Source organism: Mesoplodon densirostris, chromosome 1 (genome assembly GCF_025265405.1).
Source record: "Mesoplodon densirostris isolate mMesDen1 chromosome 1, mMesDen1 primary haplotype, whole genome shotgun sequence".
NCBI lineage: Eukaryota > Metazoa > Chordata > Mammalia > Artiodactyla > Ziphiidae > Mesoplodon > Mesoplodon densirostris.
The window spans coordinates 54662560-54687607 of NC_082661.1; the positions used below are offsets into that span (position 1 = coordinate 54662560).

At 40.3% G+C, this 25048-nt stretch overlaps 1 protein-coding gene across 4 annotated transcripts in view; it reads right to left on the bottom strand.

The window, feature by feature from the left end:
- The window catches only part of ZCCHC4 (zinc finger CCHC-type containing 4), a 52222-nt gene extending 37760 nt beyond the window's left edge, over positions 1-14462 (bottom strand). For 2 of the 4 annotated variants that reach the window (XM_060082196.1, XM_060082121.1), the window contains exons 1-3: positions 14330-14462; positions 13434-13552; positions 12404-12486 (exon numbers count right to left, since the gene is read on the bottom strand). In XM_060082196.1, the coding sequence (XP_059938179.1) occupies positions 12404-12486; positions 13434-13552; positions 14330-14456 (329 nt within the window). In that variant the 5' untranslated portion in view covers positions 14457-14462. The remainder of the gene's footprint in view (positions 1-12403; positions 12487-13433; positions 13553-14329) is intronic. The other 2 variants (XM_060082280.1, XM_060082356.1) reach the window with 2 other exon arrangements.
- Positions 14463-25048: the final 10586 nt, after the last annotated feature.

Consider the following 25048-nt stretch of genomic DNA (forward strand, 5'->3'; position numbering starts at 1 on the left):
AAGCATTCAGGAAAAAGATCAAGTCAACTGTTGGGTGGTCAAAATCAAACTGGCCCCAGACATCTACAGTACCTACTTAACTCTAGAACAGTGCTCCACAAAGAGGGCCATGCATTGGAGCTGGCCGCCAAATGTTTCCAGTTCCTGATGAGACAAAGACAGACATCCAGAGTATGTGTTTAGAAACTTTTATACCAATTAGACAGAGTACTTTTAGGTCTGTTCAATCTAATAATAAAAAATGGGGCTTGTATTTTGTATGTCTTCTCTTTTTTTCATTTTATTTTCTAGTTATTTATTTCTATTATATTTATAGAAGTATCTGATCCCAGTGGACTAGAAATAAAAATAAAAACATAAAACAAGCAAAAGACTGACCCTTTAACACAGATCATTTAAGAAGTACTGCTCTGGAGGACATGAAGCAATCCTGCAAAGTCCCCAAGTAAAACATACACCCAAATAATTTTATACTTAAGTACCGTGCCACTCAAGAATAAAGGAGTTACACAGACATAAAAAACAAACTTATGGTTACTACAAGGGAAAGGTGGGTGAGGAGAGATAAATTAGTTTGGGACTAGCAGATACACACTACTGTATATAAAACAGAAATAACAAAGTCCTACTGTATAGCACAGGAAACTATATTCAATATGTTATAATAAACTATAATGGAGAAGAACCTGAAAAAGAATATATAACTGAACATATATATATATATATATATATATATAGAGAGAGAGAGAGAGAGAGAGAGAGAGAGAGAGAGAGAGAGAGAACCGAATCACTTTGCTGTACACCAGAAACTAACACAACATTGTAAATTAAACAATACTTCAATTTAAAAAATATATATGTAAAAGAAAAAATAAAGAGATCAAATTTCTACTTTTCAAAAAAAAAAGAATAAAGGAATTAAATATTTCTGGACTTGGAAGAACTCAGGTTATATAGTTATATTACCTGGATCCTTCATGAAGAACCTCCTGGACAGCTGGATGCCAAGGAGAAAGGGCAACCATTACAAATGGGAACATTTCTGAAAGCTCAAGGACAAATTTCTCCAAGAAGATGAAACCAATAGATTATGCTACATTTGAATGTTCTGAAAGGATTCAGACAACAGGCAGAGAGTTTGCAGTTGAATCATTTCTGAAGCACATAAATAATTAAGCAAATAGTCACTATAACAACAAATAAATTCAAAACTGTTATTAACTAGGAGGAAAATAAAAAGCTGTGTAGGAAAGAAGTTATTATGATTTATATATTTTTATATAAATGGAATCATACAATAGCCACAGATATTTTGATTTAAATTTTTTTGATTAATAAAAGCCTTTAAAAAAATTTAAACTGCTAGAGGATGAATTTCAGCCAAATAGGAGATGAGTGCAGAAACTACAGCAAAGGGGCTATCAGTCAGCACTAAATCTATTTGACCACAGACTAAAAACAGAAAAAATATGGGTATTACAGTTAGAGTACAAAATGTAAATAATATAAAACCAAATAAAACTGGTATGGGAAGAGAAAGGGAAAGGGAAATCAAAAAGTATATTGATTTTCTCATATTTTAGAGCCATCAGCCAAAAGATATAATTTAAAACTGAAAAACCAAGTAAAAGAGCTATAAGCAATATTCAAAGGCATAAAGGTTAACCCTAAAAAGAAATAACCAACTAAAATCAGATAGTAATTGAGCCCAAGTGCCACAACTACTGAAGCCTGTGCATCTAGAGCCTGTGCTCTGCAACAAGAGAAGCCACCCAATAAGAAGCCTGTGAACCACAAGGAAGAGTAGCCCCCGCTTGCCGCAACTAGAGAAAAGCCCGCGCAGCAACAAAGACCCAAGGCAGCCAAAAATAAAAATAAATTAATTAATTTAAAAAAATTATTAATAAAAAAAATCAGATAGTAATTATAGAGAAGGAAAGAGAGAGGAAGAAGAAACATATTAAGTAATCATTTCTCATTTTTAGATCGAGGAAGGCAATCTAAAAAAAAAAAGAATTAAATATGGTTTAAAAAGTTACAAAGGCAACCATTAGAACAAAAATACAGAAGAAACACGCATTAAAAAAAGAAAAACAGGGCTTCCCTGGTGGCTCAGTGGTTGAGAGTCCACCTGCCAATGCAGGGGACACGGGTTTGTGCCCCAGTCTGGGAAGATCCCACATGCTGCGGAGCGGCTGGGCCCGTGAGCCATGGCCGCTGAGCCTGCGCGTCCGGAGCCTGTGCTCCACAACAGGAGAGGCCACAACAGTGAGAGGCCCGCGTATCGCAAAAAAAAAAAAAAAAAAAGGAAAAAAAAGAAAAACAAACACAGACCATAGAGTGAAAGAGCATAAAAAGAAGCAATAAAAATAATATAACAAAACTAAGACCAAGCATATCTGTCATATCCGCTATGAAAACGGGCTAAACCCACCCATTAAAAGAAAGCCTGGGGACTTCCCTGGTGGCACAGTGGTTAGGAATCCACCTGCCAATGCAGGGGACACAGGTTTGAGTCCTGGTCTGGGAAGACCCCACATGCCACGGAGCAACTAAGCTCGTGAGCCACAACTACTGAGCCTGCGCTCTAGAGCCCGCGAGCCACAACTACTGAAGCCTGCACACCTAGAGCCCACGCTCCGCAACAAGAGAAGCCACTGCAATGAGAAGCCCACTCACCTCAACGAGGTAGCAGCAGTAGCTCCTGCTCGCCGCAATGAGAGAAAAGCCCACGCGCAGCAACAAAGACCCAACGCAGCCAAAAATAAAACAAATAAATTAATTAATTAAAAAAAAAGAAAGCCTGTCAGATTGGATCACAAAGCAAAATCCAATCACTTCTAAGATGCAAACATTTTCACATTTTAGCATCTAGGATATTGAGACATGATTTATAACTGCCATCAGCCAGACTGTAGGTGGAGTGTCACTGCCATTATCCCATGACTCAGTCCCAAAACACAAAGTTATTGTACATGCACTCAGGGACCAAAACAGAGGAATGGAGCAGAAGCACACTTTTGATATTAGAGAAGTAAATAGTTGTCATTGAATGAATGATGAAAACAATCAACGGCTTTATAGGAAAAAGGAGAAAGGAAGCTCCCCAAATAGATAATGCTGTGCCAGCTTCTGCTACTTAAATATGGTCAAAAGGACTGCCTATCACACACCAAGTGAAGCCAAATGAAGGCAGCAGAAGCTGCAAAATCACCAGGAAGAGATGAAAGTTCAAAGCGAGGGGCTAGTGTGGCAATTCACTCACTACATGGGACTATCTTAAGGCACTAAGTTTAATTATTTTTAAATGAAGGAAAAAAAGAACAATGCTAAATGAACCTCCACTAGTGTATTTTGTGCCTGGTCAAAACTGTCCTTCGGAAAGCTTTCATTGCTAGTTTATTAATCTTCTCTTGACAAAAGATCAACTGAGATCTTGTGCATATTTCTATTCAAAATTATATCATTATCATTCAACTGTATGGCTTTAAATGTAACATTCAGACACAAGGGATTTTTCTTAAGTTTGGTAGGAAGAACTTGAGACTCTCAGGAACTAAGGATTACTCAGTGCTCCTTCCTCATTTGTACTTACTACACATACCCAGGGGGGAAAAGAAATTCATTCTGCTGCATGGCTCAGCATGACTCACAAATTGCAGGCTAGCATTTTGAAATGTCATTTTTATTGATCTCCATTTGATGTTCCATTTGACTTTCTGGGAGTAGACAAATTATGTTTATGGCATTTCCCTAATAGAAGACCTTGAAAATCTGAGTTTAAATGAGCTCTGAAAAAAAAAACCATAACCGAATGAAATATCAACTAAACAAAATTATCAGGATGCACATAAATTAATGCTGATTTTAGCATTAAAATATATCTTCCCTAAGACTTCAGCGGTCACGATAAAGATGTCAACATACTACATAATAGAATAACACATTTCAGGGCATAACAGGCAGCTAAAAACTATAAGGAAAGTCAAGTCTCAGGCACAAAATGTAAATCTGTCAACTGAACACATATGAAATATAAGGCATGGTTGAAATTAGAAAAATGAATATCAAATCCTATTCTGTAGAACCTAGAAGTCTGTGCAGCACTGCCAGTTTCATAATAAAAATCAAGTAAGAAAGGTCAATTTATCTCAATAGCCACCATTATTCCTTTCTAATAATTTCAAAACTAAATCAGTCAATGAAAAGCTATTGTTATGTCACAGTAGCAGATAAAAAGTTTGCTTTATAGAATAGGTAGAATGTTTTAATGCATTTTAACACTTTCAAATATAGTAGTTATTTAATAAGATAACATAAATGAGTTGTATAAAGTTAAATTAGAAAACAATTATAATCTCAAGTAACAGTACGTCATCCTTACATCTGTTTACACACAAGAATAATCTGCCAGTCTCAAGCTGAAGACACACTAAGAGAGTAAGTAATTAATAACATAGAAGAGGTAATTTAGCAAGCCTTTGGTTTTAAAAAGGCAAAATTTTTAATTTTGAGAAATGACTGATTTCAAACTTTTCACTCTTGTCGAAAGCATGTGAGAAAGCATAAGAGCATCAACTATAAAGTGATCCAGTGAAATCAGTGATATTACATTTCAAAAGCAAAAACTTTTACCCATCCTCCAAAACCTGTTCGAATACTATATCCTTAAACTGAATTAATCAGCTAAGGCACAAGTTAGCTGTAAAGCTTCTGACCTTCCAGAGTACTAAATCTTTTCTATGAATACTGTCAACACAAAACATTCTTCTTTTGTACTGTATTATGTTTAAATATATCTCAACTCCATTACTGGCATTTTAAGTTCTTTTTGAACCCTCAACAAAGAATGAATAAATGACTGGATGGATGGAATGGATGGAGGCTTGGACAACAAAATCTGAGGTTTGGGGTCACAGATGATTTAGGATGTTGAAAATGACTTTATTAAGACATGCTCTCAAGAATCAGCACTAAATAACAGATGAAATTATGGCCCCCAAGAAATAACCTTTTGAAAATTCTTTAATATTCCATAGTCTAGCCAGTGTTTTAAAATTCTAATTAACATGAAATGTGAATTTCAAAAACTCTTCAGTATCAAAAACCATACTCTGGTCGTACAAAGACTTGCACAGTGGTTTAGCTCCAGACTAAAATCTTATTACGCAAGGAAAGAAGATCATCTAAATTTTCTTATAGAGTGTAACTGCATCACCAATATCCTTATGTAATAATATGAAGTACATGCTTATCAGCTAAAAGTGATACGGCAGAGTACAAAACTATGTCCACATGATGACCACAATCTTGTACAACAAACCTTTGCATAGGAAAAAAGGCCAGAAGGAAGACTACAAAATGACCAAGGTGATGGGTTCAAAGGGAGAAACCATTAGTGATATATTTCTTTCTGTATCTTCAATATTCTCTCTCATTATAATAACCTCATAATAATATATCTCTATATAACTCTTTGTTTTATATCCTTATATCTCCTTAAATTACATCACTACACATCATATATTAATTACTATCTGCTTATATGCTTAAAAATACTGTTTTAGAATCTGGGAGACATAAGTTTGAGTCACTGCTCATTCATTCTAACAATATAAGTTGATGAAGTTACTTAACTTCTCCAAGCCCTCAATTTTCTCATCTAAGTAAACCATCTTGGCAGGATTTAAACAATATATCATGGAAAACACCTCGCATAGTGCCTAGCTCACTGGTGCTCAATTTACATTAATTCCTTTTTCTACATTTTTTGTTGTTGATTTAATTCCCATAAATTAAGTAGACTTAATCACTGATTAAGTACTGCAGTTAAGGGGCAATCAAGTTATCTCAAGAAAAGCCTCCCCTATCAAAGGACTTTAAAAGCTACTAAGAAGCTCAAAAAGACATTTTTAACAGATCCCAGTATTCCTTTACACTTAGCCTAGATATGACCTCAGAATCCTTCTAAACACAGCAGCCCAGGTATCCAGCAGGAGTTATCATGAGAGTGAAAACCTATTTGTCATCAGCAACCCAGACAGAGGCTTCTTAAGAAGTCTCTCCCAGCACACAGAACACAACACCTATAACAAAGGAGAGGGATGAATTCTTTTCACAAGTTTGCCAAAAAATTAAATCTATGACTCAGTTCCAGTTCACCCAATAAAACATTTTAAAAATGCAGATTTTTAGGGACTTCCCTGGCAGTCCAGCGGTTAAGACTTCGCCTTCCAATGCCGGGGGTGCAGGTTCAATCCCTGGTCAGGGCGCTAAGATCCCACATGCCTCACAGACAAAAAACCAAAACATAAAACAGAAGCAATATTGTAACAAATTCAATAAAGACTTTAAAAATGATCCATATCAAAAAAAAACTAAAAAAAAAATAAAAAATAAAAAAAAATAAAATAGACAAAATGCAAGAAACAGTTAACAAGGACCTAGAAAAACTAAAGATGAATCAAGCATCGATTAAAAACACAATAAATGAAATGAAAAATACTCTAGATGGGATCAATAGCAGAATAACTGAGGCAGAAGAACGGATAAGTGAGGTGGAAGATAAAATAGTGGAAATAACTGCTGCAGAGCAAAATAAAGAAAAAAGAATGAAAGGAACAGAGGACAGTCTCAGAGACCTCTGGGACAACATTAAACGCACCAACATTCGAATTATAGGGGTTCCAGAAGAAGAAGAGAAAAAGAAAGGGCCTGAGAAAATATTTGAAGAGATTATAGTTGAAAACTTCCCTAATATGGGAAAGGAAATAGTTAATCAAGTCCAGGAGGCACAGAGAGTCCCATACAGAATAAATCCAAGTAGAAATACGCCAAGACACATATTAATCAAACTGTCAAAAATTAAACACAAAGAAATCATATTAAAAGCAGCAAGGGAAAAACAACAAATAACACACAAGGGAATCCCCATCAGGATAACAGCTGATCTCTCAGCAGAAACTCTACAAGCCAGAAGGGAGTGGCAGGACATAATTAAAGTGATGAAGGAGAGAAACCTGCAACCAAGATTACTCTACCCAGCAAGGATCTCATTCAGATTTGATGGAGAAATTAAAACCTTTACAGACAAGCAAAAGCTGAGAGAGTTCAGCACCACCAAACCAGCTTTACAACAAATGCTAAAGGAACTTCTCTAGGCAAGAAACACAACAGAAGGAAAAGACCTACAATAACGAACCCAAAACAGTTCAGAAAATGGGAATAGGAACATACATATGGATAATTACCTTAAATGTAAATGGACTAAATGCTCCCACCAAAAGACACAGACTGGCTGAATGGATACAAAAACAAGACCCATATATATGCTGTCTACAAGAGACCCACTTCAGACCTAGAGACACATACAGACTGAAAGTAAGGGGATGGAAAAAGATATTCCATGCAAATGGAAACCAAAAGAAAGCTGGAGTAGCAATTCTCATATCAGACAAAATAGACTTTAAAATAAAGACTACTAGAAGAGACAAAGAAGGACGCTACATAATGATCAAGGGATCGATCCAAGAAGAAGATATAACAATTGTAAATATTTATGCACCCAACATAGGAGCACCTCAATACATAAGGCAAATACTAACAGCCATAAAAGGAGAAATCGACAGTAACACAACCATAGTAGGGGACTTTAACACCCCACTTTCACCAATGGACAGATCATCCAAAATGAAAATAAATAAGGAAACACAAGCTTTAAATGATACATTAAACAAGATGGACTTAATTCATATTTATAGGACATTCCATCCAAAAACAACAGAATATACATTTTTCTCAAGTGCTCATGGAACATTCTCCAGGATAGATCATATCTTGGGTCACAAATCAAGCCTTGGTAAATTTAAGGAAATTGAAATTGTATCAAGTATCTTTTCTGACCACAATGCTATGAGACTAGATATCAATTACAGGAAAAGAGCTGTAAAAAATACAAACACATGGAGGCTAAACAATACACTACTTAATAACCAAGTGATCACTGAAGAAATCAAAGAGGAAATTTAAAAATACCTAGAAACAAATGACAATGGAGACACGAGGACCCAAAACCTATGGGATGCAGCAAAAGCAGTTCTAAGAGGGAAGTTTATAGCAATACAATCCCACCTTAAGAAACAGGAAACACCTCGAATAAACAACCTAACCTTGCACCTAAAGCAATTAGAGAAAGAAAAACAAAAACATCCCAAAGTTAGCAGAAGGAGAGAAATCATAAAAATCAGATCAGAAATAAATGAAAAAGAAATGAAGGAAATGATAGCAAAGATCAATAAAACTAAAAGCTGGTTCTTTGAGAATCCAAACCGGAAAAGAAGAAGTAAAGCTGTCACTGTTAGCAAATGACATGATACTATACATAGAGAATCCTAAAGATGCTACCAGAAAACTACTAGAGCTAATCAATGAATTTGGTGAAGTAGCAGGATACAAAATTAATGCACAGAAATCTCTGGCATTCTTATATACTAATGGTGACAAATCTGAAAGTGAAATCAAGGAAACACTCCCATTTACCATTGCAACAAAAAGAATAAAATATCTAGGAATAAACCTACCTAAGGAGACAAAAGACCTGTATGCAGAAAATTATAAGACACTGATGAAAGAAATTAAAGATGATACAAATAGATGGAGAAATGTACCATGTTCTTGGATTGGAAGAATCAACATTGTGAAAATGACTCTACTACCCAAAGCAATCTACAGATTCAATGCAATCCCTATCAAACTACCACTGGCATTTTTCACAGAACTAGAACAAAAAATTTCACAATTTGTATGGAAACACAAAACACCCCGAATAGCCAAAGCAATCTTGAGAAAGGAAAACGGAGCTGGAGGAATCATGCTCCCTGACTTCATACTATAGTACAAAGCTACAGTAATCAAGACAGTATGGTACTGGCACAAAAACAGAAAGATAGATCAATGGAACAGGATAGAAAGCCCAGAGATAAACCCACGCACATATGGTCACCTTATCTTTGATAAAGGAGGCAGGAATGTACAGTGGAGAAAGGACAGTCTCTTCAATAAGTGGTGCTGGGAAAACTGGACAGGGACATGTAAAAGTATGAGATTAGATCACTCCCTAACACCATACACAAAAATTAGCTCAAAATGGATTAAAGACCTAAATGTAAGGCCAGACACTATCAAACTCCTAGAGGAAAACATAGGCAGAACACTCTATGACATAAATCACAGCAAGATCCTTTTGGACCCACCTCCTAGAGAAATGGAAATAAAAACAAAGATAAACACATGGGACCTAATGAAACTTCAAAGCTTTTGCACAGCAAAGGAAACCATAAACAAGACCAAAAGACATCCCTCAGAACGGGAGAAAATATTTGCAAATGAAGCAACTGACAAAGGATTAATCTCCAAAATTTATAAGCAGCTCATGCAGCTCAATAACAAAAAAACAAACAACCCAATCCAAAAATGGGCAGAAGACCTAAATAGACATTTCTCCACAGAAGATATACAGACTGCCAACAAACACATGAAAGGATGCTCAACATCTTTACTCATTAGAGAAATGCAAATCAAAACTACAATGAGATATCATCTCACACCAGTCAGAATAGCCATCATCAAAAAATCTAGAAACAATAAATGTTGGAGAGGGTGTGGAAAAAAGGGAACACTCTTGCACTGCTGGTGGGAATGTGAATTGGTACAGCCATTATGGAGAACAGTATGGAGGTTCCTTAAAAAACTAAAAATAGAACTACTATATGACCCAGCAATCCCACTACTGGGCATATACCCTGAGAAAACCATAATTCAAAAATAGTCATGTACCAAAATGTTCATAGCAGCCCTATTTACAATAGTCCGGAGATGGAAACAACCTAAGTGTCCATCATCGGATGAATGGATAAAGAAGATGTGGCACATATATACAATGGAATATTACTCCGCCATAAAAAGAAATGAAATTGAGCTATTTGTAATGAGGTGGATGGACCTAGAGTCTGTCATACAGAGTGAAGTAAGTCAGAAAGAGAAAGACAAATACTGTATGCTGACACATATATATGGAATTTAAGAAAAAATGTCATGAAGAACATAGGAGTAAGACAGGAATAAAGACACAGATCTACCAGAGAATGGACTTGAGGATATGGGGAGGGGGAAGGGTAAGCTGTGACAAAGCGAAAGAGCGGCATGGACATATATACACTACCAAACGTAAGGTAGATAGCTAGTGGGAAGCAGCCGCATAGCACAGGGAGATCAGCTCAGTGCTTTGTGACCGCCTGGAGGGGTGGGATAGGGAGGGTGGGAGGGAGACGCAAAAGGGAGGGGATATGGGAACATATGTATATGTATAACTGATTAACTTTGTTAAAAAAAATAAATAAATAGTGTTTAAAAAAAAAAAAAAAAAAACCAGAGTCTGATGACATCATGTAAATGGGTTTCAAACACATAAATATCATAAATATATTTGATTTGAGAAAGTTTAGTAATAAAATGTGCAAGTTACTTAGTCTATCCAAAAATAAATAAATAAATAAATAAATAAATAAATAAATAAATAATTGGCGTATGACAAAAAAAAAAAAAAAAGCAGCGGTGAGAGGCCCGCGTACTGCAAAAACAAACAAACAAAAAATTGGGCTTCCCTGGTGGCGCAGTGGTTGAGAGTCCGCCTGCCGATGCAGGGGACATGGGTTCGTGCCCCGGTCCAGGAAGATCCCACATGCCGCAGAGTGGCTGGGCCTGTGAGCCATGGCCGCTGATCCTGCGCGTCTGGAGCCTGTGCTCCGCAACAGGAGAGGCCACAACAGTGAGAGGCCCGCATACCGCAAAATAATAATAATAATAATAAATAATAATAAATAAATAAATGTTTTAATATTTTTAAAAACAGATGTTTACAGCTTTTAAAAGTTTTTGTTTGTTTGTTTGGTTTAGTATTTCAAAAAGGAAGATTACAGTAAATCTTCATGAGATTGGATTTGGCAATGGATTCTTAGCTATGATACCAAAAGCACAAGCAACAACAACAAAAAAATTGAAAGCTAGACTTCATCAAGGTTAAAAACGCTTGTGTATCAAAGGACTTCATTGAGAAAGTGAAAAGACAATCTACAGAATGAGAGAAAATATTTTCAAATCATCTGGTAAGAATGTAGTATCTAGAACATATAAAGAAGTCCTGCAGCTCAACTACAAAAAGACAAATGATCTTATTAAAAATGGACAAAGGACTTGAATAGACATTTCTCCAAGATATACAAATGGCCAAAAAGCATATGAAAAGATGGTCAACATAATTAATAATGAGGGAAATGAAAATCAAAACTACAATGACATACCACTTCACAACTGCTAGGATGGCTATAATCAAAAAAACAGAAGATAATATGTGTTGGCAAGGACAGAGAGAAATTGGAACCCTCATACACTGCTGATGGGGATGTTAAATGATGCAGCCACTGAAGAAAACAGGTTGGTAGTTCCTCAGAAAACGAAGCATAGTATTATCATATTATCCAGTAATTCCACTCCTAGGTATATATGCAAAAGAAATGAAAACAGGGGCTCGAACAGATATCTATACACCAACATGTACTGAGTATTATTCACAATAGCCAAAAGGTGGAAACACCTGAGTGTCCACTGATGGATGAATGGATAAACAAGATGTGGTACAGGGACTTCCCTGGTGGCACAGTAGTTAAGAAACTGCCTGCCAGTGCAGGGGACAGAGGTTTGAGCCCTGGTCCGGGAAGATACCACGTGCCACAACTACTGAGCCTGCGCTCTAGAGCCCGCAAGCCACAACTACTGAGCCCCCATGCCTAGAGCCTGTGCGCTGCAACTAGAGAAAGCCCGCATGCAGCAACGAAGACCCAACGCAGCCAAAAACTAAATAAATAAATTTATAGAAATAAAAAGATATGGTACATGGATACAAAGGAATATCATTCAGCCATAAAAAGGATGAAGTTCTGATACATACGACAACATGAATGAGCCTTGAAAACACAACGCTAAGTGAAATAAGCCAGACACAAAAGGACAAATATTGATGATTCCACTTATCTGAGGTACCCAGAACGGTCAAATCATAGAGACAAAAAGTAGATTAGAGGTTACCAGGGATGGGAGGAAGGTGGAATGGGGAGTTATTGCTTACCGGTGACAGAATTTGTTTGGGGTGATGAAAAAGTTTGCAAACAGATAGTGGTGATAGTTGCACAACACTGTTAATGTAATTAATGTCACTAAATTGGCAAATGTTATCTTATATATATTTTTTACCACAATAAAAAGAAATTAATTACTGAAAGTAAACTTAAAGGCACTGAGGGAAAAAATAACAGTAGGATAATAAATGAAAATGACACGGCATCAGTACCTTTCCACACACTGCAAACGGGATAAAGGAGGCTGACATCTTCGGTTATGAGCTTCTCGGGCAGCAAGTCTGGCTCCTGACAACTGAAACAGAGTACAAAATAAACTTAATAAACCATCAAACTTGCTACTATCCTAGAAAAACTGGTATCGCATTCTGCCACCAAAAGGCCAGAAATTCGAGCAACTCTAAGCTGTAAACAAGCATTCATTCCACAGGAAAACAAAACACATTAACCTGGGAAAATTCTAGAGCAGTTTGAAACAATAACCAACATATTAAACCACTGAGGGATTAATTCACAGATAGTGATCTTAACGAGTCTACAGAAGAGTGGCATACAGACTTCCAACAAACCTAACAAAGCTGAAAGCTTTCAGTCAAAACTTCCAGGGCTTCCCTGGTGGCGCAGTGGTTGAGAGTCCACCTGCCGATGCAGGGGACACGGGTTCGTGCCCCGGTCCGGGAGGATCCCACATGCCACGGAGCGGCTGGGCCCGTGAGCCATGGCCGCTGAGCCTGAGCCTGTGCTCCGCAACGGGAGAGGCCACAACAGTGAGAGGTCCGTGTACCGCAAAAAAAAAAAAAAAAAAAAAAAAAAAAAACTTTCAGAAACTTTAATTGGAGCTGAGTCCAAGAGAATTCCAAGCTCATAACTGTATCTCTAAGTGCCTTCATCAGTCATCCAGTAGCGGAATAAGGGATGGTCAATGCAAATGCTTCCCAAAGTGTTTTTCTAAAGCACTTCCTGGAATGATAATGACCTGCACTCTTTAGGGAGAAATCTATATTGGCAAAACCAATACTAACACCTCAGAAAGTCTTAAAGGGAACTCAGACTTTGAGACAGTAGTTTAAGACATCAGTAATCAGAGTTAAGTTCAGAGTAAAATATAAACTCCAGTCTCTCAAACCAAAAAACATGGTATCTTCATCTCTTAAGAGATTTATCTCATATATTCTCAATGAAATGTCACAGACATCAACAATTAAAAATATATATATATATATATCCAAAAAGTTGATATACCTTTTCATCTTCCCATTGAAAAAAATTACAATCTTTTCTATCTCTACAAGCTGAGCAGGCATAAAACCTCCGTGTTTCTTCTTTCCCTTGGTTCGCCTTTACAAACAGAAGAGTGGGTCCTAGTTCCAGAATAGGAAAAAATAAGTCAAACAGTCATCTACCTCAAGCTCCTAGTTTTCATCGCCTTTAAATAAAATTTGTTTCAGTTTTATGCACAATTTGTCACAATTAAATGCACTACTCTGTTTAATAATATTTTTCCCCCAAAGTCACAACATTCAGGCAAAGAGTACTTAAGAAATAAATTTTGAAAACTGGTCTCTCCAAAAAGAAAATGCTATTGTCAGTACAGGTGCAGTCCACATGGTGAACGGCCTGGGTCCTGACACAACAAAGACGGAGTCCAAACAACTGAGCACTCTGCCACCTCCGCTCAGTTATCCTTTCAGTGAAAATCTGAGCTTTTAGAGCTGGACACACTCTCTCTCCGCAAGAAAAAATGGGTCTAGTTAAGCAAGAATTCATTCTATCGTGCTCCCTAACGTTTTTTTAAGTTTAATGGAAAAGACAGTAAAACAACAAATGAAAACTTCAAGTACTTGGCAACGGGAATTACTCAATAACACATATCCTTTTTGCCTAGCCTCTGCCTCGTCCCTTCAAAAAACATGTGACAGCCGTAAAGCCAAAACCACAACAGTGGGGACTTTCTATGACGGTTTCTTAAGTAAGTGGAAAACCACAATTTCCCGAGGAAGGAGCGTTTTCTAGATATCACACTCGGTGGGAGAGAGAGGGGGATCTGGATCCGGGAGCCCTAAAAGCCCACGGCACATTCAGGCTCACCCACGCCCCTTGGCTCCCGACAGCCAGGCTGAGCCCAGACGCGGACCCACCGTGAGGGCACAGTGGGGCGGGCGGGGCGGGATCGGAGGAAACCACCACCTCGACTCCCGAGTTCCCCTGGCGACCCGAGCTCCCCTCTGCCTCTACGGCTCCAAGTCGCTCCCTGGGCGCCGCCATCTTCCCGCCGCCGTCCCGAAAGCCTCAGTCCGAACCAACGAGGCTGAGAAAGAGCGCCGCCATGACCCGCCGTGACTCAGAGCGCCCCCTATCCCCTAGGAGGAGCTTCGGCCACTGGGGCAGAGGTCACGACCCGAAACCCAACTTCTGCTGGAATGTCTGAGAAAGAAGCCGTAAGAGTTCCCTGTTGTCATCTCAGTGATTTCTCATGTATCTGAGGGGTTCAGCTCTCTAATCTTACCTGAGCTGAGTCATGTGTCTAGTGACCGGCTGATCTAGGTTCACCTTGGCAAGACTAACTCAGCTCTGCTGCATGTCTCTCATCCTCCTGCTGTAACCAGCAGGCCAGCCTGGGCACATTTCTTTCATGGGAATGACAGGAGCACAACAGAGCTAGGAGAAATAGACAAGGTTTTTAAGGCCTAGGCTCGGAGCTGCCACTGTCACTTCTACCTCATTCTTTTGGCTCAAGCAAGTCATGTGGTCAAACATTGCAGAGTTACATAGCAAAGGGCATAGGTCAGAAAGGGGTGAAGAACTGGAGCCAGTGACACAGTCTGTCACAAAAGCACTCTTCACTGGGACAACCAAGTGTCTGGTGGTACTGTTTCCCACCACTTAAGGAGCATCTGCCTCAGCAAGAAGACAATAAGGAGGAAGCAAAACTAGGAGGTAGGAATGTGTGACGATACCACGTGAGCACCTAGATCCAACCATGCCTGAAGTTTCCAGTTACATGAGTCACAAACTCCTCTGTCTGCTTAAGACAGTTTGAGATGAGGTTGGTTCTATCTATCACAACCAAGGATGTCAACTAATGCTCTGTGGTCACAGCATAATATTGGATGGATATATCTGTTCATTAATATGCCTGGATTCCCTTTTCCAGGCAAGACCAGCTAACCCTGCTCTCCATTCTCCCTGCTACGATCCCTGTCAGTCTGCCTGCTATGCTCCCCTCCATCCAATCTGCCCCTTCTGGCCCTTGTGGTGGAACCCAGTCTCCTCAGCTGCCTTTTGCCTTGCTGCCCCAAAATCAGCACACAGACCTACTTCTCTTTAAGGGGAAAACTGTCAGGGGAGACAAGAAAGGAATCCTACAAAGGACTTTACCATGTCAGTCTCTGCTCTCTTGTTCTGGATCCTGACTCCCCTGCTGAAAGGGTCACTTCTATGGATTGAATTGTGTCCCCCCCAAAGTTCATATGTTGAAGCCCTGCCCCCCAATGTGATGGTATTACAGGTGGGATCTTTGGAAGATAATTAGGTTTAAATGAAGGCATGAAGGTAGGCCCCCAAAATGGGATTAGTGCCCTCATGAGAAGAGACACCAGAATGCACATGCTCTCCCTCTCCCTCTCTCTCTCCCTCTCCCTCTCTCTCTCCCTCTCCCTCTCTCTCTCTCTCTCTCTCTCTCTCTCTCTCTCTCTCTCTCTCTCTCTCTCTCTGCCATGTGAGGGAGGACACAGTAAGAAGGGGGCCATCCACAAGCAAGGAACAGTATCCCCACGAGGAACTGAATCTTCTGGCACCTTGATCTTGGACTTCTCGGCCTCCAGCACTGTGAGAAGTAAATGTCTGATATTTAAGACACCCAGTCTACAGAATCCTGTCATAGCAGCCTGCACTGACTAAGACACTCATTATGCCCCTTGACTTCTGATCTCTGCTTTACATTCTGAGAGCAGACCTCTCCCCACCTCTGAAAAGCCTTAACTGTAACAACTTGGTTGGGGAAGGACTTGGACACAGAGGGGCTTTGTGTAGCCTTCCGCACATCTTTGAAAAACAGCAACGACCCTGCTGAACCAAACAAACACCCCGAAAGTCAGGACACCTTTCAATAAGCTACTGAGATTCACTGGTCATTTCTGATGTGCCGGGCTTGGCATGCATCCCAGGACATGAAAGACAGCAGCCCGTATGGAGGAGGCCTTTCAGAAGCCAGTGCAGACCAGAGGACATGGACCTCAGCAGGCATACCATCAGCGCACTGAAGGGGCTGGCCCTCCACATTTCTTCCTGCCTGCATATGTCCCTCTAGTGAGAGAGCCAGGAGCAAGGTGCAAAAAAGAGCATGAATTTATGTGCGTGAAAGTGACTGTTCCTTGTCTACACATACAAATGAAACCTGGAGATAAATAAATCTTCTGAAAGTTAAAATCCTATGGGTAGTGGGCTGAATAGTGTCCCCCAAAGATCCGTGTCCAGTCAGAACCTTGAATGTGACCTTATTTGGAAATAGGGTCTTTGCAGATGTAATTAGTTAATGATCAAGATGAGGTCATACCGGATTAAGGTGAGCCCTAAATCCAATGAGAATGTCCTTATAAGAAGGGGAGAGGACATAGAGAAGAAGGTCACGTGAGGACAGAGGTGGACAGAAATTGGGGTTATGCTGGCACAAGCCAAGGAACGCCTGGGGTCACTAGAATCTAGGAAGAGGCAAGAAAGGCTCCTCCTCCCCTAGAGACTTTGGAGGGAACATGGCCCTGCTGACCCCTTGGTTTTGGACATCCAGCCTCCAGAGCTGTAGGAGAAGACATTTCTGTTGTTTGAAGTCACCTGGCTTGTGGCACTGCGTCACAGCAGCCCTAGGAAACTAATGCGCCTTGTTTGAGGCTTTGTCTTGAGACCTTCGTGCTCAGAGCCCCACCGTTTACTTTCCAGGTGACCCTGGCGAAGTCACTATCTAAGCTTCAGGTTCCTCATCTGTAAAAATAGCACTACTGGGCTTCCCTGGTGGCGCAGTGGTTAAGAATCTGCCTGCCAGTGCAGGGGACACAGGTTTGAGCCCTGGTCCTGGAAGATCCCACATGCCGCAGAGTAACCAAGCCCGTGCGCCACAACTACTGAAGCCGGCGTGCCTAAAGCCCGTGCGCCACAATAAGAAGCCCACGCACCACAATAAAGAGTAGCCCCCATTCGCCACAACTAGAGAAAGCTGGCACGCAGCAACGAAGACCCAGTGCAGCCAAAAATGAATTTAAAAAAAAAATAGTACTATCTACCGTCCAGGAGAGGGAGTGTTCGAGTACATGAGAAAATGAACACAAGAGCTCTTTGTCAACAGCCAAATGATATGTACATATTATTACATTCCTCTTCTACAGCTATGTTCCAACCTATAAAGGTGCTACTCTATGGAAGAGAATTCCATTTATTCTGGATTACTCAACACAGTAGAACGTGGGTGAAATTATGAGGAGGCAGATTTTGGCTGAGAAAGAACATACTGTGGGGTTCCTAGAAGCAGAGCCCAGGATGGAGATTCTTGTGCAAGTGATTTTTTGAAGGAGAAACCTGTAAGGAAGTGAGAGAAGCAGGAGAAGGCAGGGGTAGAAGAGAGGCAGAGTCCAGCCTCAGCCTGATGCACAGGGAGCTCTGGTGCATAACGGCACCGGCACTGTGGTGTTTCCTGCTTTGGCGGGGGATGGGGGCTATTGTACCCTGCCATCTGTCAGTCCCAAGCCCAGACTAAGTAGGAGTCCTTCTTAAGGGAACCAACTCAACTGGGAGGTTTATCTCCTTATTCTTTCCCCCTACTCCTCCCTGCTGGTGGAATGCAGATACAGTGATGGAAGCTCCAGCAGTCATTTTTGGACCCTGAGGTCCAAATAGGAGGAACCGGACTATCAAACTCAACTCCTTTTATGTGACAATAAATTCTTGTCTGTTTAAGCTACTTGTTTTTTTGTGTTTTCTCTGATATATAATCGAACTTAATTTTAAAATAGGTTTTTTTTTTTCTAATGGCACTTCAGGTTTCAAAAATGTTATTTGTAACTAAAATCATGTACTATATGCTCTCCAGATTATCATGCTCCTCCTTCGAAATTGGAAGGATTACAATCTGAATAGCTATTTAAAAAAATATTCTACCACCATGTCTGGTGCTTAAATATAGAAATGTTTCATTTATATATCAACTCGCAGGAGCTATACTATTATATACCCTTTACAGATGAGGAAACAGAATTGGAGGTTGGGCTGTGTAGGGCAATCGTGAGGAAAGTTGGCTCTGGAGTCAGATGGTCTTGGTTCTAATCCCGCTCCACCACTTGCTAGGTTAGGCAAGTTACTTAACCTTTCTGTGCCTCAGTTTCTTATTCTGTATACAGAGGGATGAGGTACTGTTGGGAGGATAAAAAGAGATAATTCATGTAGTGCACTTACCAAAGCGCCTGGAACGTAGTGAGCAGTTATTATAATGGCTCAGGGTTAGAGATGAGGCAGGATTTGAACCAAGATCCCTCCAACTCCAATGCTCATGCTCCTTCAGCAACCTCTGCAGCAGATAGGTCACCCTAGTCCTTGCTTCAGGGAAAGAGCATGCTGCCTGCTCCTCATCTGTTCACCTCTTACTCCTGTTTGCTTGGTTAGCACCTAGTCCGCTCTCATGATTGCTTAAAATCACCTCCTCTGGGAGAGCCTTCCCTGAGCCCCAAGATTAGGTTAGATGCTCCTCTTATGTCCTCCTATAGCATCCTGAATGTACATCAGTAGTATTGATGATCACTCTACATTATAATTGCCTGATTGCCCTTTACCCTGTAAGCCCTTTGAGAGCAATGATCATATATTATCCTTATATCCACAGTGCTAGCACATAAGAGACATTTAATACATATTACTGATTAAATGACAACTAAAATCAGACTTTAAAAATCTGAGGATGTGTGAGTTGGAAGGAACCATTGTGTCATCTCATTTAGTGATTCCAACAAGGGCCGTGCCATCTCCTAGAGGCACATTTTAGAAATGCCAGGAGGTGTTTTTGGTTGTGACAGTGATTGGGGGACGCTACTGGAATGTGGAGGGCAGGAGCTGTGCTAAAAGATGTGTAATGGTTAGGACAGTCCTGTGCAATGAAGAATTAACTACTCTCAATCCTGCACAACTTCTTCTAGAGTCTGGAAAGACACTTATGTAGGTGAGTAAGCTGTTTATAGTTATATGAATCTACACTCCAACTTTACACAAAGTAGTTTTTTACAGTTTTCATATATTTGAATATGCCAGGAATGCAACAACTGTGTCTATCAGGGAGCGATTATACTTTGCTTTGTCCAGAAAAAAAAAAAATTCTTCACCACTGTGGAAAACTCACATGATCAACAACAACATGGCTCATGTAATCCGAATTCCCAGTACACCGCATCTGTATCTGCCTTTAAAGCTGTTACTTTCGTTGCTTATCTGTCAGCAATTTCTGTATAAAAAGCAGTTCTAAAACATAGTGGCTTAAAACAAGTCCTTCTTTCGCATACATCTGTGGGTTAGCTGGAGGGTGGCTGGTTTGCCTGGGCTCAGCGGAGTGGTCCTGCTTCACACTTGGTCAGCTGAGCCTGCTCCCAACTTGGTTGGGCTCAGGTCTGCTCTCTGTGTCTCATCGTGGGCCCAGGCTGGAGGGGCAGCAGACACCTGGGAGCAGTTCTTCTCATGATAATGGCAGAGGCACAAGAGGGCAAGTCCCACTGCACAGCACATTTCATGCCTTATTTCAGTCTTGCCTGACTCTCCCACTTGGCCAAAGCAGGCCACACTGGCAAGCCCAAAATCAAGGGGTGGAAAAGTAAAATTACACTCTTCCCATGAAGGTGGAGGGCCGAGAGTGAATATTTTTGAGCAAAATCTAATCCAACTCAGTGATTTTACACAATAATCCTAATTTAGCTCTGATTTCAAAATGTCATATATAAAGAAAAATTCAGTTTTGTCTTACTTATCTTGAATCTAAGTGTATTCATTATAAGAAAGTATGCGCACCTGACAACTTCATTATAACGTAACAGTGTGGTCATGCTGAGCATTTACATGTGAAACACATATTTTATTGTAAGTAACCATCCTTTTATTTTAAAATATTTTGTGGGCTTCCCTGGTGGCACAGTGGTTAAGAATCCGCCTGCCAATGCAGGGGACATGGGTTCGAGCCCTGGTCCGGGAGGATTGCCACATGCCACGGAGTAGCTGGGCCTGTGCACCACAACTGCTGAGCCTGAGCTCCAGAGCCCATGAGCCACAATTCCTGAAGCCTGTGCGCCTAGAGCCCGTGCTCCACAACAAGAGAAGCCACCACAATGAGAAGCCCACGCACCGTGACTAGAGGAAGCCTGCGTGCAGCAACAAAGACCCAACACCACCAAAGATAAATAAATAAATTTAAAATATTTTGTGTATTTTATTTGAAATTAGGTGTTTAGTTAGATTACATTATCTATGAATTTCATTTTAAGAGGGTCAAGAGGGTTGGCAAAGTATTTTTTACAAGAAGAGGACAAGGGGAAAAGGTTGGGGCCATAGAAGTAATCCAGTACAGCTCAGCCTGATAAGGGGGGTAGCTGAGCCATACACACCCCCACTTTGAATCCTGCTCCACCCTTCACAGATTAATTATGTCACTTCAGGCAAGTTGTTTCACATCTCTGAGCCTTTCTCAGGTGTACTATGTGTAATAATACACGTGGCTTCTGGGTAGCGGAAAGAATGAAATGAACGCACATGTGTGACATTCAGGATCCTGGCAGGAAACAGATGGCACATTCACGTGGGGTAATTGAAGGAAGCTTCATAAGGGGGCTGTTTACCAGGTTGTGGGCAGAGTTAAGTTAAACTACCCAGGGAAAGTGCATTCCCTTAGGGCTATTACTAGCAGGAAGTTATTTCCACCCCAGGTCTACAGGGCCAAGGAAGTTACTTGAAACCCAAAGAGAATAATTATATAGAAGGAACAGCCCTACAGAGTGATGGCCTTCAGCAGAGGGCCTCAGCCAACCATGACAGGCCCACAGGGAAGAAGCTGGGGGGATAAATATCCAGCCTCAGTCTCCTCCTTTGGCCCTCAGATCTTTCGTCTGTCAGTGTCTCCTACTGGAAAAAAAAAAAAAAAACAACAGCCAGAGATGAGATGTGGAGGTGCCTTTTGATGGCGTCCATAAAGGTCAGCCTCCCAGAGCATAGAGCAGAAGGGGAAAGTGGGGAGCAAATCTGGAGGAGAAAAAAGAGGATGATTACACAGCATGAAAAACACAGTACATGGCAAAGTAAGAAATTTATAAGTGGTAGCACAGTTAACTAAATAAGTAAACACACCCACACCCACACACATACATATACATATACATGTACATATACACACACACATACATACAGGGGAAACTCAAATAACCTCCCCCAAAGTATGAATAGAACCTCCACTAGAATCTAGTTGATCTTATAGGGAAGGAAAAACAATCTCTTTCCTCTACCCATCTTGGGTTCTCTGGTTGAGGCCCTACAAATTAAACTAACAAAAAAACAGATTAATAAGGGGCTTCCCTGGTGGCGCAGTGGTTGAGAGTCCGCCTGCTGATGCAGGGGACACGGGTTCATGCCCCGGTCAGGGAAGATCCCACATGCCACGGAGCGGCTGGGTCCGTGAGCCATGGCCGCTGAGCCTGCGCATCCGGAGCCTGTGCTCCGCAACGGGAGAGGCCACAACAGTGAGAGGCCCGTGTACCGAAAAAAAAAAAAAAAAAACAGATTAATAAGAGAAAAAACAAGCAGACGTTTATAAACATGTGTGTCAAGCATACACATGGGAGCACTTAGGGGTGAGTATCTCAAAGAGGTGGTTAGAACCTAGGCTTACACAGCATCTTGACAAAAGAACAGTATATTTTTAGAGACATGACATGAGAAGGACTTTGAGCTCCTACAGGTGGCAAATTGTGGGAAGGCGAGGGGATGGGGAAACTAATGGTAAATAAGGGTCTAGAATCGTCTATCGTGATTTATTTCTGTTCTTCTTGATAGAGAGGGGCGGTGGCGGGGAGGAGGACATCTTTACAAATTATGTTCTGCATTTAGGCAAATAAGGGGAAGGCAAAGAGCTTTTCTTATATATGCTGATTCTCAATTGCCTTCAGCTCCAAATCATCCTTAAACCAAAGTGGCATATTCTGCTACCTTTCCGTCTCTTTGTTCAGAGTCAAAGGCTTTTTCTACTGCATTCCTCTATAGATTATATCAAATTTCCACGTCAGCAATGACAACTTGCCCTCTCTGAGCCACAGACTTTCGAAACTTTAAAATAAAGATAGTAATATTTGCCCTCAAAACATATTAAGGGGGATGTTGTCCCAGTAATTGAGCAGCATTTAAGCGAGAGATTCAGGGAATTAAGCATATCCAATTCCTCATCTACAGCACGGAGAGTAAGCGTAGCTGAATGTTACATTGCTTAGAAACTATGCCAGGGCAGTGGCGACCTTGGTCTAAACCGGTGCCTTGGTTAAAATACAGTTACCTGTAAGTGCTGCAATTTAAAACAAACACTTGAAGGGTACAATAGTTTTCTGGATTGTTCCCAAAGCCACACTGAGATTAAAGGCAGGCTTATTCACCCTGACAGGCGTTTGGGCACAAGCATCACTGAACCTGGTTAAACCAGTTCCGGCAGCCGGGGGATCAGCCCTAAATGTTTATACAGGTTTCTGACTCTTGAGAAAGGCAAGGCTACCTGATTTTTCTACTGTTTCTGAAAGCTTCAATAGTTTCAGAAGTCTTAACAGTCAGGTGGGAATTGTGTAACCAGAGGTAAGGAGCAGCCAGGATTCCTGGAGTCAAAGGAAAAATAAACACATCTCTTTGCATACAGAGTAGATTAGCTGCTTCTTTTTGATATCACATGCTTTCCATTTTCAGGTCTTAAAAAACCCACAAGGCGACCTGCAGAGGTACCAGCCACCGGCTGCCAGATTAGCATTTCACCGGCTGGAACCAGATGTCAGGATTCTGAACAAATACCTTTTTGAAATGTCGCTTAGTTTCTCAGGGAGTCAGGTTCGGACAAATCTCTCACTATTACCCAGTGACCTCAGGTGCCTTTTCCTCTCAACCCCAGATCAACCCCGGGTGTCACACAACAGAAAACTTTAAAATAGGCTTTGATTCCAAATCTGTCACCATGCTCCAGGAAAGATGATATCCAATCTAAAACTTTATGCAATAATCCAAACCCATAAACACAGATGTATGCTTTATTTCATCATCTAAAACCAAAAATCCAAAAGTGTCACTAACACACAGACAGCTGCTCCAATAAAAACTGAATCCATAACAGAATTTGTACCACACTTTTCACAAAATACGTGAAATGACATTATATGTCATCTTTGTTACAAAACTTTGAAGTTACCATTAGCTCATGTATTTTACATGTGGAGAGAAAGCTGGTCTGGGAGACTGTAAGATCTGCCCAGGGGCATGGAGCTAATGAGCAGGGCCAGGACTTAAATACAGGTCTATTCCAATCCCAGACTCAGCCAAAAGAGAATTGTAGAATTATCTTCTATTTATTGAAGATAAGCAATATTAGAACATAAGTTTGCAGTATTTCAAAAAGACAAAAGTTAAATCTACTGTATTATTTAGCTTTAGAATAAAAACTTCAAAGCTTAAGGATTTGTTTTCTCAGAGAACTCTTTACATGGAATCTGAAGCAGGTTAAAATTTACTGAATAAGATGATGCTGATTAATAATGCAATTTGTTAGATAAATGTATTTTCGTTATATACTTTCACAGTTCAATCCATGGGCCCACTTAACATTTAGGGATCTTCAGATGAGAAACACTGAGTAAAAGCAAAATAGCTCACGGCAATGAATAAAAGCTCTCAGAAGTCATACACGACTTTGTTCCAATTATGTATTTTGTTCCTCAGATTTTATGCTTAATTACTACCATTCATGACAATATTTTTTTGATATTATGACAGATAAGTAGACTTGCTTGATGGAAACCAACTCATCATCATTATCATCAGCAAAAAAGAGAGCTAAATAAGAAAAACTCATTGATAAAAAAAGATGGGACAAGAATTAAGTTTTCAAAGAAATGGGGGTAGGAGGAAATCTAACCACACTCCATAGACAAGAATATGTTCTGATTTGTTAAAAGAGTTCCTGCTGGGCTTCCCTGGTGGTGCAGTGGTTGAGAGTCCTCCTGTGGATGCAGGGGACGCGGGTTCGTGCCCCGGTCCAGGAAGATCCCTACATGCCGCAGAGCGGCTAGGCCCATGAGCCATGGCTGCTGAGCCTGCGCATCCGGAGCTTGTGCTCCGCAACGGGAGAGGCCACAACAGTGAAAGGCCCGCGTACTGCAAAAAAAAAAAAAAAAGAGTTCCTGCTGCCACAGCTCTCTGGCTTTTTTGGGATTTCCTCTCCTAACATGATGAATTCGTTGATAAAAATTAAATCTCTCTTTTCTAACTCCTGAATATAAATGCAATATGAAATACACAGAATCATTTGTGAAATATTCTTGCCAAAAATGTTTAACCTGAACCTATTCAAGCTTTTTGATCTCATTTCCAATTTATAGGAAATACAGGGGATAGAGAATCAAATTGAACACTAAGAGGAAATAATGAGACAGATCCAGTATGGGGAATATCCCAGAAGTTAATGTCATGGGGAAAGTGAAGGAACTGTTCTAGATTAAAAGCTAGAACAACAGATGCAATGTATAAAACTTGATTGGATCTCGATTCAAAGAAACCTAGCTATAAAATATATATTTGGTGAATAATTAAAGATATATGAATAT